At 40.7% G+C, this 14,237-nt stretch overlaps 1 protein-coding gene across 5 annotated transcripts in view; it reads right to left on the bottom strand.

The window, feature by feature from the left end:
- Positions 1-14,237, bottom strand: part of Ccnt2 (cyclin T2) — a 32,490-nt gene that overhangs the window by 14,884 nt on the left and 3,369 nt on the right. For 3 of the 5 annotated variants that reach the window (XR_443144.4, XM_006992976.4, XM_006992975.4), the window contains exon 3: positions 657-785. Coding sequence is in view for 2 of the 5 variants with exons in the window: in XM_006992976.4 (XP_006993038.1) it covers positions 657-785 (129 nt within the window). In the remaining 3 variants the exon portion in view is untranslated. Of the gene's footprint in view, positions 1-656; positions 786-14,237 lie in introns of those variants that run through there. The other 2 variants (XM_076547289.1, XM_076547290.1) reach the window with 1 other exon arrangement.

Raw genomic sequence — 14,237 nt, 5'->3', positions numbered from 1 at the left:
CTCTATCAACAGTTTCATAGGAGTTATTCAACTTCTGGTCTTAGGCACATCTACCAATAGGTCACACAGGACCTACCCTTTCTACTGCAGGTGCACTGTGAGGATAAGTCACTGTGGTGGTTTGAATAGGAATGACCCCACAGATTCATGTGTTTGAATGCTTGGCCCGTAGGGAGTGGCACTATTAGGGAGTGTGGTCTTGGTAGAGGAAGTGTGCAACGGTGGGGGTAGGCTTTGAGGTCTCATATATGTTCAAGCTATGCCCAAATACAGTTTTTATTTATGCTGCTGCGGATCAAGATGTAGGGCACTTGGCCCCTTCTCCAGCACCATGTCTGCCTGCACGAAGCTATGTCCTGCCATGATGACAATGAACTCAACCTCTGAAACCGTAAGCTATCCCCAATTAAATGTTTTCTTTGTAAGAGTTGCCATGGTCATAGTGTCTCTTCACAGCACTAGAGACCCTAAGACAGTCATTCACCAACACTTCAAAATAACTGTGAATCAAGTAGCATGATTCAAAATCTTATATAATTCAGGATGACATATGAGTTCATGAAGCATACAAAAAGTTTTCCCGTCAGACGGTTCCTGGTGTCAAATTTATAAAGAAAACGAAGACAACAAAAGCACCTCCCTCCCTTTTTACATACATCACATTTTGTATCCAGCAGTGGCTCTAGGGGGTGAAGACAAGCGTGTGCTACTTTGATAACATGTTCAAGCTTTCGAGCCTGTTCTTCCACTTTTGCAGCCAAAAACAATGCAGTAGGTGATATTATCTGTAGAAGAGATTGTTATAAATGGTCATTTAAAAGCAAATTCATTTTGGGAACAGTCTCTACTTCCTGGGGTTGGGCAGGCAGAGAAAGGGATATATTATTACAGCATGAAATACACACTGGGGTTGAGCTAAAAGGAAGACTGATGGGAAAGCTTTCCCTTTCTTCGGTGCTGGGGATGGAACCAGAGAATTGCACGTTTAAACACATGCTTTGTCATTGAGCCACGCATCTCCTGCACTGATCTCATTCATTCTCCTCTCCTCTCTGTAGACCAGTGTGGCAATTGGATACACTGGGCATCACCTTCTATGACAATGATCTGAAAGTTCTCAGAACTCAGCACCACAGGACCAGCCAATATTGAAAGTTTTAAATAATTATTCATTTTATTTATTTTGCAAATAAAAAAGAATCTGACCTTGGTTAAGTAAAAACCAAGCAAACAAACTTTGGTATTAGTATATACACAGTGGAGGTAAAGGAAAAAAAAAAAAACACCAAGTGATACTACAGCTTTATTTTATTATTTATTTATTTTTTTTTGTTTTTGCTTTTTTTGAGACAGGGTTTCTCTGTGTAGCTTTGTGCCTTTCCTGGAACTCGCTTTGTAGACCAGGTTGGCCTCGAACTCAGAGATCCGCCTGCCTCTGCTTCCCGAGTGCTGGGATTAAAGGCGTGCACCGCCCGGCCGATACTACAGCTTTAAAAGAGTTAAGAGAGAAGGCCAAGCATACTGCATGGCCTCTTTTGGCTTGGCCACTAATTTGAGTGCTTGCTAAGTCCAGCATCAACTCTCTGTGTGGCTAGGAGTCATGTTACCTTATTTATGGGGCAGTAAAAGACTTTGGGGCACAACACAAAGAGAATTCTGAAAATGAATGCGCTACATGGAATCTTCATTACTTCACTACAGTTATAAAAGCAGTTAAAAACAAAATAAAACAGGAGAAGCATAATAAAGACCAAGAGAGTAGAACCTTTGCTAAGAGGAGATCTGGAAAGTACCTCCCCACTCCCGCCCCGACCAAGTATAGTAAGGTAAATTCTTGGGGTATAATGACGTAGCATTGACTATGATAGAGACACATAAATTTCAACAACTACCTACTCCTGGAATTAGTAATAAACCAAGCAGTTATTGGCTCAGAAAACACACTATAAATTAAGATGTTTTTTTAAGATTCTACCCTAAAGAGCTGGCGATGCCCCAGGAGCTTAGAGCATTTGTTACTCTTGTAGAGGACTCAGGTTTGATTCCCAGCACCCATACCTTGGCTCACAACCAAATGTAACTACAGTTCCAGGGGTCCCAATGCCTTTTTCTATACCCCGAAGGCATGGTGCACAGGCATACATTCAGGCAAAACATTCATACACATAAAAAAAAAAACAAGTTTTTTTTTTACACACAGAAATTTCCCACAGAATGGCAATTTCTTTCTTTCTTTTTTTAAAAAGATTTATTTATTTATTATGTATACAGCATCTATGACAGCAGGCCAGAAGAGGGCACCAGATCTCATTACAGATGGTTGTAAGCCACCACGTGGTTGCTGGGAATTGAACTCATGACCTCTGGAAGAACAGCCAGTGCTCTTAACCTCTGAGCCATCTCTCCAGCCCCAGCAATTTCTAAATGCTAAGATGCAGGTACCTATTGTTCAAAAGGCAAAGGCACATCTGGCTGTTATCTGAGGGATCATTCATTTCACAGAAATGACAGGAGGTGGGGAAGGAGGCAGACCCTATCACTAAGGGATCTGTGACTTCAGCTTAGGGAGAATAATATCCTTTCCTGCTAACGTTGGCCACTGACAGGAGATCCACATCGGACTGTGGATCTGCAGGGGACTTTTCCAGTTTAAATGCACAGAGTAAGCCGAATAGAAGTGATTTTGAGAAACTTTCTGAAGAACTTTGAGACAGAGTCTCACAATGTAATCTTGGCTGGCTTCTAACTCAAGGGATCCTCTACCTTCTAAGGGAAGGGATTAAAGGGGTGTGCACCACATTGAACTTTGTTTTCTATTACAGTTTGTATGTTCAATAACCCTCAAAGGTCCATGTACTCAAGGCCTAGGGTAGCACAATAGATTTTTAGGTTACTGGAGGCAAGTCCCCAAGGAAACGGTGACCTTTTCCTCCAAATCAACAAGACAAGTAGTTTGCTGTGCCTTGGATGTTTCCTTAGCCAGAATCTCAAAGCAATGGCACCAGAAACATAATTCTTAGTTTTTTTTTTAAATAACAGTAACAGAAACCTGATTAATACTAATTAACAGCCAGAAATAATGTTATGATGGTGATGCTAAGGAATTTCAAATTATCAAGAATGCTTCTAGTAAATGAGTCTGCAATCAGTTAAAACACAGACCGATTCATTCCTCTGAATTCCTGTTCCCTATCACTGGGTAGCTGATGTGAGTATTTGCTGAGTGTATGATGTGGCCAATGATACCCAAAGGCACCAGTATCAAATTCCAAGCACTCCAGATGCCACTCTGAAAATCCATGAACCATCAACTGTGGAAGAAATTCAAGAAGTCCTCAGGTAAGTGCTTCCCCACAATCTTGCACACAATCTAGGAGAACAGCTAGCTACCCTAGCCTTCAAATGCTAACACTAACAAAAGGAAAGCAATAGCAATTCAAAAAAAAAAAAAAAAAAAACCAAGGCAGGTGTGAATTTCCTTCCCAACTACAGAAGTTCTCCTACTTGCCCCAAACATTTCTCAGCTAAGTCACAATTCCCAGTCATATCTCCCTATCCTCTTCACACTAGCAAGCAGACTAGTCTCAATATCAGAAATAAAAAACATAGCCGGATGGTGGTGGCTCACACCTTTAATCCCAGCACTCAGGAGGCCAGCCTGGTCTACAGAAGAAATGCCAAGACAGCTTGGACTACACGGAGAAAACCTGTTTTGAAAAACCAAAATAAACAAGTAATGAAAATCATACAATTTTCAAGCTGCACAACTTTTCTTCTTAAAAGATAAGACAGCCTCAAATGGATTCCTAAGTGTTACACTACCTTTTTTTCCCCGTTTTTCTTTTTGGTTTTTTTTTTGAGACAGGTTTCTCTGTGTAGCTTTGTGCCTTTCTTGGAACTCACGCTGTAGCCCAGGCTGGCCTCGAACTCATAGAGATCCGCCTGCCTCTGCCTCCCGAGTTTTGAACCATGAAGCATACAAGGAGTTATGCAGGAATCTTTGGGACAGATGCCTGGTTTGGGCACCCATACTTTCTCAAGAAAGTCTTCCTGGTCCCCATAAACAGCTTAAGCCTTGTCTTCTGAAGTACAATACTAAACCCAACACTCTTCCCAGGTCCTGGAAAACCTACTAACTTCATTCCACACCTCTACAGATTGTAAACATCTTACCCCATTAGGGCAGCAAAACAAATTCAAATACGTTTCTAGACAGATACCTGGCAACAAATACCCAAGGCTTTAATTTTAAGGTTGACTAAGGGAGGTGATTGCACCAGGTACTACTGCTTTCTATATGGAAGACTGACTTCTGGACATCTTAGAAGAATTCCTGAGGTTTTGGGCAACAGAAGCATTACTAGAAGCCATGTAGCTAGCGTTCAAGGCTGAGCGTTCTGGAAGCTGCCAACTTTCTTTGGCACAGGTTAACATGGTTTAAAGCCCAAGAATTCACAGCATTATTAGAGAAGTATAGATAGTTTGGTTGCTGGGACCAAACAGAAACAGATTCAGTTCACTGGAGAGAGGCACATACAATACTTCAGTGTTCTACTATCCAGTTCAAGAAACTTTCTCAAATTACTCCAACTAAAGGAAAGCAGGGGGGAGCCGATTGCTGATGTGTTTGTTCGCTCATTTGAGACAGGGTTTCACTATGTAGTCCTGGCTGTCCTGGAACTCACTCCGTAGACCAGGCCTGCCTCTGCCTCCTGAGGGCTGGGATTAGAGGTGTGCACTGCACCATCATGTGCAGCTCCCCAGGCCCTTTTGTGAATGTTACATTCTCAAACCAAGACAAACTTTCACAGAAATGTAATATACAAATACTAGAGATGAGAGCAGAGGTGCTGAAGCCAGCTGGAGCCAATTAGCCAGGCTGTCTCACTGCAGTCTGAGTAGCACAGGCAAACTATTCTGGGGCTCAGGAAATAGTACCAGTTTATATTCCTGGGGTGAGACTACAACCAACTAATATATGCATGGCGCTTTAGGAAGCACTCCATGGGAATATGGCCAAGATATTTCTAAGTGAAATCAAACAACTGTGTAATGTTAGTTCTGATCTTAAATTTAAAAAAAGCTTATGTTTAAAATGCTCTTGTTTCTTGCTCATCTTTTCCCTTCAAGTTAAACTCAATTCTTCAAAGGGTTTGTTGCAGACCTAAGAATACTGAAGCACTGGAAGGGATCCTGACCCTTCCTATCACTTCGATATTCATGCCCATGGTCCTCTCTCCTTCGGCCTATTCCTTCATGTGTTTTCATTCCTCCCTGATCGGACTCCTTTCTCCACCTGCTCTCTCTCCTCCCGCTCATTTCCGGTCACTCACCCCTCTCTGTCTGCCACGACACCCTCTCACTGTTGACATTCTTCACTCCACTGCTGCCTCCAACCCTGATGGTCGGAGGCAAAGTCAGTTGAATTAACAGAAGGCTGGGGTAATTACTAAGTTGTACAAAGTTTCAAATGACTGCATTTGGTCCTCATTGATTTCTAGTCTTGATGAGCATGAATGCCACGACTAAATGAACTGAGAAAAGTCCCAGAGAGCCCAGCTTGCCATGCCTGCAAATAAACTAGCAGCAGGCTCACTCTAATTGGTTGTGTTGTCTTTTTAAGCTCTCAGAGCAGGGAAGACATTCCTCCCCTGTCCTTTTAATTAACTGCCCTGTATATTTTCCTATCTCTGCCACCCTCACTGAGACTAGAGTAACTATTTTTTTAGTGTCTTTTAAGAAGCCTTCATTCATTAATAAATACTCACCTAGCTTTAATCACAGCTAAAAACTGGGAAAGCACTTGCCAGAGACTATACATACTTTAGGAAAATTCGTAAAGGCACACACAAAGACCTCAGAATAAGGATAGAAGTAGAACTTCTTCAATACTAGGGAAGGCAAGGGAACATCGACCAACAAGCACTGGAATAAACCAGAATGTTTATTTGTTACCACAGGAAAGATTTCTAAGCCTGGACCAACTGAACCAATATAGCAGTATGTTAGAAAGTGCTCACTGCCTTACTTCTGATGTAAGGAGGCCCTGGCCGAGGAGCAGAGAGCATCAGTGACTCATTCATATAATTATGCACACAATACTGTCACATAAGAAAATTCACATTGATTTAAAATAATCTTCAGCTTGGAATAAATTATTACATTTAAAAGGTAGCTGGTTTAATAGGCTAAAAATTACTATTCAATACTGTTGAAAAGCAGCACAGAAAATAAGGACTGGTGCTTATAGACTGAGTACTACAAACAATATATTTAATGTGTTACACAATCTGTCATCTGAAAAGTTGTCCAGTGGGGGATTATTTCAACACTATGAATCTGTTTCTAAGAAAACTGAAAAAACGTTAACTTATACTTTGTAGGATAGGTGTCATTTCATAGTTGTCTCCTGTAACAGACAGATCCCACCAGCCCAGTGAGTGGGCAAAATCACACAGCACTGGAGAGATGGCTCAGCAGTGTCACAACACTGGTTACTCTGGCAGGGGACACAGGTTTGATCACAACAGTCTGTAGCAGGAATCTTAACAGGTCTTATTAATAAAATCAAACCTGAGGCCAGTTATTGGGGTGAAATGCTGGAAGATCAGAGAGACAGAACAAGCCACAGCTAACCTCACCTGGCCAATTCCTCAGGTGATCCTGTTTCCTCAGACTGGATGCCTCTCTGTGTCCTCATATCCAAATGGCTCTCAGCTGAACTGTGCTGCTCAAAACCTAAAAGCTTAACCAGCCAAATGCTTCTAGTTTCTGGTCCTCACGCCTTATATACCTTTCTGCTTTCTACCATCACTCCCTGGGATTAAAGGCTCACTTTCTGGGATTAAAGGCGTTAGTCACCATGCTTGGCTATATCCTCGAACAGATGGATTTCTGCTTCTGGAATGCTAGGGTTAAAGGCGTGTGCTACCACTGCCTATCCTCATATTTAATATTGTGGCTGTTCTGTCTCTGACCCCAGATAAGTTTATTAGGGTGCACAATATTTGGGGGAACACAATATCACCACAACATTCTCACTCTAGTTCCCAGAGACCTGATGCTTTTTTCTGGCCTCTAGGCACACAGGTAGTGCATGTATATATAACATATGCAAATAAAAACACTCATCTACATATAAATAAATCAATCTTAAATGTTGACATACTACTGCATGTATAAGAACACCAATGTACAGGCTTTCAAATATTCTTACTTACAAACCTTACTAAGGACACACTTCCAGTTGTGTATTGTGAAGACAACAATAAGAACTCACCAAACCTAACTGACAAACTGATCTTAAAATTCACATGGAAATAAAAGATCAGGAGAAACAATCTTTAAAACAAAACAAAAACCAAACACAAACACAACTTGGGAGACTCACACTCTTTGAATTCCAAACCTACTCTAAGGCTATATTCGTAGTCATAACTGTGTGACTGGCGGTGGGGTGGGAGCTGAGATTTTGGTAGGGTCTCATTAGTGCTGCCAGAAATGGAGACTTCACTAGGCTATCTGAAGTCTATGAGGTAATCAGGGCAGACACAACACATTGTTCTGGGACAACTGTCTGTATATTCACATGTAAAGAAAGGAAAATGTCTACTTTAGATCATAGACAATAATTAACTGAAAATGTGCCAAAGGCCTAAATCCAAGAGTTGAATCTCACAGAAATAAAAGTCAGATGTGTAGTACATGTCTATACTCCATGTACTTGGGAGGCGAAAGCAGAAGAACAAGGGTTCAATGTTATGGAGTGGCTACATAGTGAATTCAAAGTGAGCCTGAGACACAGGAGACCCTACAGCAATAAATACTGCTTTATTCAGCAAAAATAAATGCTTTGTCTGTTTTGACATTATTTACTTATTTACTCATTTATTTCTCATACCGAGAATTAAACCTAGGGTCCCTGCTCTAATCACTCAGCCTTTTTACTTTTTTGTTTGCCTTTTGAGACAGGGTCTCATTGTAAGCCAGAACTGGCCTCCAACTTCGACACCAAGAATTTGAACTCCAGATTTGCCTGCTTCTACCTCCCAAGTGCTGAGATTCCAGGCCTGCATCCACAGCAGGTTTGCCACAATATATTTTTTAAGGAATGTCCTTATCAATTGCAACAACGTAGACAGAATACTGGACTAAGTGAGATGAACCTGAGCAAGAGCAAGTATTGCCAACTCCCACTGACGTTGAGTATGCAGACAGGGCAGATTCCTAAAGGTAGAGGCAAGAACAAGGAAAGTGGGCAGATGGCTACCAAGGAGAGGACACAAAATAAATTCTTAAAAATTAAAAAACAAACAAACAAACCCTAGATTAATCTGTTCCTAGATTAGACGAGGGGTTTTCCAATGTGACACCCATATGACATCAATACAAGCACAGAAAAACTAAAATAAGAAACTGGATGTTTATATTACAAATAATATTGTCAAGAAAGTGAAAATCACAATACATAAAGAACACACACACACACACAAAAACAAACAAACAAAAAACAAAATAAAACAAAAACCCCAGGCTAATGTAATGTGGAGCTACTGAAACCCTCAAAAAGCATTTCTGAGGAGGTAAAATGGTGTGACTAGTTTAGAAAACAGTTTGGCAGGTTTCTTGAAATGTGCTTCACAAAGCTATCTAAGACACTGAAGTCTAGAATTAACATACAATCCAGAACTTCCACTAAAATACTGAGTGCAGCATTGCTCATAAAGCTGACAAGCAGAAACAACCCAAATGTCCACTAACGATAAATGGGTGATGGTGCAGGCACATGACAGACCAAATATTCAGCAGTAAGAGGAAATGAAGTTCCAACAGCATCATACCACAGATAGATCTTTTAAAAACGCTATGTTTAAGATCTTATTCATAATTCCACTAACATAAGATATATGCAAACTTATGGAGACAGAAGTCAGTTTTAGCACTTACTAGATCTGCAGAGAGAGAAGGGGTGGGTGAACACTTGCTACAGGGCAGTTTCTTTTGAGTGGGAAGAAAATACTGTAAATTGGAATTGTTGAAATGGTGGTATAGTATAACACGATGTGCTTTGAATTATGGGCTCTAAGTGGATGAAGTCTATGGTCTGTGAATTGTCTCTCAACAAAGATACTTTTAAACGAAGCTAATGTTAGTTGGGCATGGTAGTGGATGCCTCTAATACCAGCACTGAAGAGAAAGAAGCAGGTGGATCTGTGAGTTCAAGGCTAGTCTGGTTTACAGTGAGTTCCAGGCTAGCCAGAGATACATAGTAACATTCTGCTATTAAGAATAAATAAATAAGAAAGCAACCAATGCTAAAGATATCTGATCTCTTCAACAGCTAGAGTAACATTACAAAACAACCATTAATGCCCACCTTGGAGAGGTTCAGAAAAACTCAGCCTCTCTGACCTCTTGAACATTTAGTGATTGCCCTAAATCTTTAGAAGCTTTTCTAAAGATTTTTTTCTCCCTGTCCTCCAAGTTGTTTTTTTTCCAAGCACAACTCACTATCAGTTTTCACTATCTTGAGATTTAAGCAGAAAATAGTAATGTTTCCTATTTAAAAAACTTCTATTTAAAATTAGTGTTAGTGCACATTTATGTCTACAGAGCACATTACTATAGCTGAGTCCCAACAGTTTTGGTTGATAATCCAGTATCTATAAACTAAAGCAGACTCCCCCCCCCCCCCCCCCCCCCCGACAGGGTTTCTCTGTGTAGTCTTGGTGCCTGGTGACTGTCCTGGATCTCACTCTGTAGACCAGGCTGGCCTCGAACTCAGAGATCCACCTGCCTCTGCCTCCTGAGTGCTAGGATTAAAGGCGTGCACCACCACCGCCTAGCTTAAAGCAGACTTTTTAAACAGAAAAACTCAGCCACAAATAACAAGAAACTTGGAAACCTCTTAAAATTAATTCAAATGTATTTTATCTCAATAACCTAAAATCAATTGTAAACCTGTTAAATATGATAGTTTATATTTCTGCCATGTTAGGCCTCTAAAATGTGGCATTTTACAGCAACAGTATCTCAATTCAGATGTTAGTATTTCAACAAGATAAAATATAGGCCTTTTACAAAAGCAGTCCTTAGGAATTATTTCATACCGTTTGAGTTCTGTAATTCATTCACTATAAATCAGCTCCCTAGTGTAATTAATCACCACATTTATGAGTTACATAGCCACTTTTGGTTAGTGCCTATTACGACCTCCCAGTTTCAATCCAGGAAGATGAAGCAAACATCTTCATCTTCACCAGTATAAACCAGCTCAAACAACTTGCTCCTAGTCACTTCACATCAGACTCCTGCTAACTCCTAGGTAATTTTTTTCTCTCCTACTAGGAAACTTCTTTAAGGGACACCATTGTTTATGTCTTCTGTATTTATGAACAAAGTGACAAATCCCGTTTTTGCTTGTCATACTGCTCTGAACCCAAATTTGTAGAACACAGGTCCTGCTGTTATGCAAATGAATGCACTGTTACCAAGCATAAGCAACCAGCTTCACATTTTTATTATTACCGTATACTCTGTACAATAACTTCATATTTAAAACATTAACAATGAACATGTAATGCCAGAGCCTTAAGAGAAAACCGTAGGGTTAGGTACCATAGGGGAGGCTTGCTAAGATGAAAGATGCCAGGCCTTCCCACAAACTCTTAATTACGTAAGTCAGGGTACAGCCAGGTGAAGCTTAATTGTTATCAAGCCAGCTGCCGATACTGATGGAGGCAGCTGCTAAATGACTTTTCCTACACCATGACTTTTATAGTGCTTTCAGTGGGAAATTTCAGGGCTCTGAAGATGCCCCAGGAGCAGATACCTAAGGCAGGTACAGAGATATGGAATTCACATCTGAGTTAAACTTGTTTTTGTCACTGTAGCTGTGTGACTTCAGACACAGACTTTAAGCTTTATGACTCCTATCTTCCCTATCTTCATGAAAACAAGAGAAAGAAGACACCAACTCTAAGTGTTTAGGAGCACACAAGAAATCCCTCTTCAGGACAATGTGGGACACACCTATGAGGCCACTCTAGTATGCGTTCCAGGACAACCAAGGCTACAAAGAGAAACTGTCTCAACAAAGAAAAAAAACAAAACAAAAACAAACAACAACAAAAAACCAACCCCTTCTCATGAAATCATTAAAGAAACCTAAGCAGAAGATAATAAAAGCAAAATTAAATTGATATTATTTCATTAACACATTTACAATAAACAAAATTAAAAGACAAAGTAAAAATACCTCACTAACAAGAAATGTGGAGCAAGCTCAAATAAGCTTAGTAACACACAAGTTCACAGGAAGGCAGTGTTTATTATATTAAATTTAAACTTACAATTTTTGAACTACTAAACTGTCCTTAGAGTTCTTAATTTAAAAAAAAATCATGTTCATAAATTTTATTAAGGTCCTTGGAGACTAAGGCATGTGATGACTCATTATAAGAAATGAACTGAATCTGCAATTAATTTAGTGGAGTCGACAGTTTTAACTGGCATCCACTCTGCCCTTCTCCCAATTCTTTAGGCTAATGCAGAATTCCTCAATCTCAGAACCAGTGAAATCGCCCCCCCCCCCCAGCAGAGGTGGACCAGCTGCAGCCCTTTGTGCTTATAACTGTTGAAAAGCATTCCCAGCTTCGTGCACTAGACAACAATAACCCCACCCCCAACAACAAACATCTCCTGGAGGACAAAACTGATGCACTATGCCTTCTGGTGCCATCTTACAGATGAATAGCTCCTGGCTTGAGAGGTAGCTCAGTTAGAGAACGTGTCTAGTATGTATGAGCTGAATTCTTACTACTGCAAAGTAACTAACTATACCACACCTCATCTAGAAAGTAAAATCCAAGTCTGTGTGTTCCCATGCTAATGCTATGTGCTAAATCTAATGCTATGGGGAAAAGAGAAACTTCTGTGACACAACACACACACACACACACACACACACACACACACACACACACACACACACACTCACTCACACACTCACTCACACAGGCAAAAAATACTTCAGAAAGGAGGCTCCAAAACGGTTAGCAGCTGATACTGTAAGTTAGGGGAAGATTTATTCTAACCCCTATACTGTTTCATTTACTACACACCTATAATTTTCAATAAAGAAATACTTTAAAATCAGCAGCTCTCTCAACCTGTGGGTTGAGACCCCTTTGGGGGGATGGCACTGAATGGCCCTTTCACAGGGATCACCTAAGACCATCGGAAAACACAAATATTTACATTTCAGTTCCTAACAGTAGCAATGAAAATAATTCTATAGTGGTCCCTACAACATGAGGAATTGTATTAAAGGGTCGCAGCATTAGGAAGGCTGAGAACCACTGCTTGAAATGGATCTATGTGGGAGTATATTTATCAAGAAAATGTAGGTGACACTTCACTAGACCTGGGAGCCAAGACCGAACCTCTCTGACAGTCTAACTCGGAGAGCCTCTTCTGTGAGGGCTTCTCTAGGAACTAGTGATAGAATAGTGAATAAAGCCCCCAAATAAAACACCCCACCCTAGCAGCTTAACAGGCATGTTCTACAGAGGAACAGAAGAAAAGGAGTAGTGTTCCCTTGATGAAGAACAGCCTTCCTGATTCCAGAGACACTCACTAATTAAAAACGAAGTCACTAAGGAGCATAACTATTGTAAATAAGAAAGTAATAATTTTTTAGTATAACAGGAGACTGAGGTAGGAGGTCTAGGAATTTGGGACCACCCCAGGCTACATAGTCACTCCAAGACCAGCCTGAGTATAGGGTCACCCTGCTCCTTCCCCAAAAGTTCTAGCACAAGCAGATGCACATCTGTTTTGTGTAGCTGGAGATCAAATGAATATGTATAAATGAAAATGAACTATGAAGCTGATATATTCTCATAAGTCAATACCATCATTCCTGAAGATTACTGGCTCCCAATAGATACCCTACCTAACTCACTCTTGGGTCCTTAAACAAGACAACAATGCATTGAAGTCTGCATATTCTAGGTAGTTCTGACTGCAGCAGCCCTAGAAAGGTAGTAATCTAAGTAAAGAAACACATCATGGGGCTGGAGAGATGGCTCAGCGGTTATGATCCCTTGCTGTTCTTCTAGAGGACCCAGGTTCAATCCCCAGTACCCACATGGTGGTTTACAACCATTCCTAACTCCAGTTCCACAGGATCCAATGCCCTCTTCGGGACTCCCAGATAACAGGCATGCATATGGTACACAGACATACATGCAGTCAAAACACTCATACACATAAAATAGAAATACATCTTTAAAACATTCTTTTATATTTATTTGTGAGTGGAGGGGGGAGGGGAGGGAGGGGAAGGAGTGGGAGGGAGGGAGAGAGGGAAGGAGGGAGGGAGAGAGAGAGAGGGAGGGAGGAGGGAGGGAGAGGGGGAGTGTGTGTTGGGAGAGATCGATCCTTCTTCTATGTGGGCCCCATAGATCCAATTCAGGTCATCAGGTTTGGCAGCAAGCACCTTTACCTCTTGAGGCATCTCACCAGCCCACTAGACTTCTCTTGACTTGATCCAAGGAGGGCATTCTTTATTTACCAGTCCCAAAGGTGGGTTTATTCTTAAGCTGTATACAGTCACTTATTTGACTCTCCAAGAAAATTGACCACTGAATGACAGTTTCCGGGTGAAGGACACAGGCTAAGATTGATTCCATTCTTAAATAAACAGCAAATAAATGCTTTTTTTTATTTTTAAATCTGTCTATCTGGGACACTAAAATGAAGCTCTGAACATTGAAAGACACCGTAGTATCACAGATACATGACCGTTTAAGACCTTACCGTTTGTCCCAGCACCTCAGCTTATCCCATTAGGTAATTTGTCAAATGATACTTTGTGTTTTTCCTTAATATGACGCTTGATTATAACTGTCTAAGAAAAAAGTTTCCAAGAATGTAGGAAAGTAGGAATTCAAGAAGGACTGACAATCAATCTGAGATCATGCCTAAAGGATCAGGTGTGCAGGAGGGCTACTGAGGCTATGCAACTGATGCCGAGTACACGATACAAATATTAAAGCCATCTTGGATGCCGCAAAAACACAGGCAAGAAGAGCTGCTTCCCCAAACAAATATTTTTATTATCCTGCTAAAAAAGACTCAGTATAAAGTGCTCAAGTATTCCTTCATGTGTAAGAGATTAAGAGGGGCAATACAAAATAGTGAACGGCTTTGTCAGTAAGAATGGTGAAAGCAAT

This window comes from Peromyscus maniculatus, chromosome 11 (genome assembly GCF_049852395.1).
Source record: "Peromyscus maniculatus bairdii isolate BWxNUB_F1_BW_parent chromosome 11, HU_Pman_BW_mat_3.1, whole genome shotgun sequence".
Lineage (NCBI taxonomy): Eukaryota > Metazoa > Chordata > Mammalia > Rodentia > Cricetidae > Peromyscus > Peromyscus maniculatus.
Note: the sequence above shows the minus strand (reverse complement) of the source record. Positions and strands in the feature narration are given on the sequence as shown.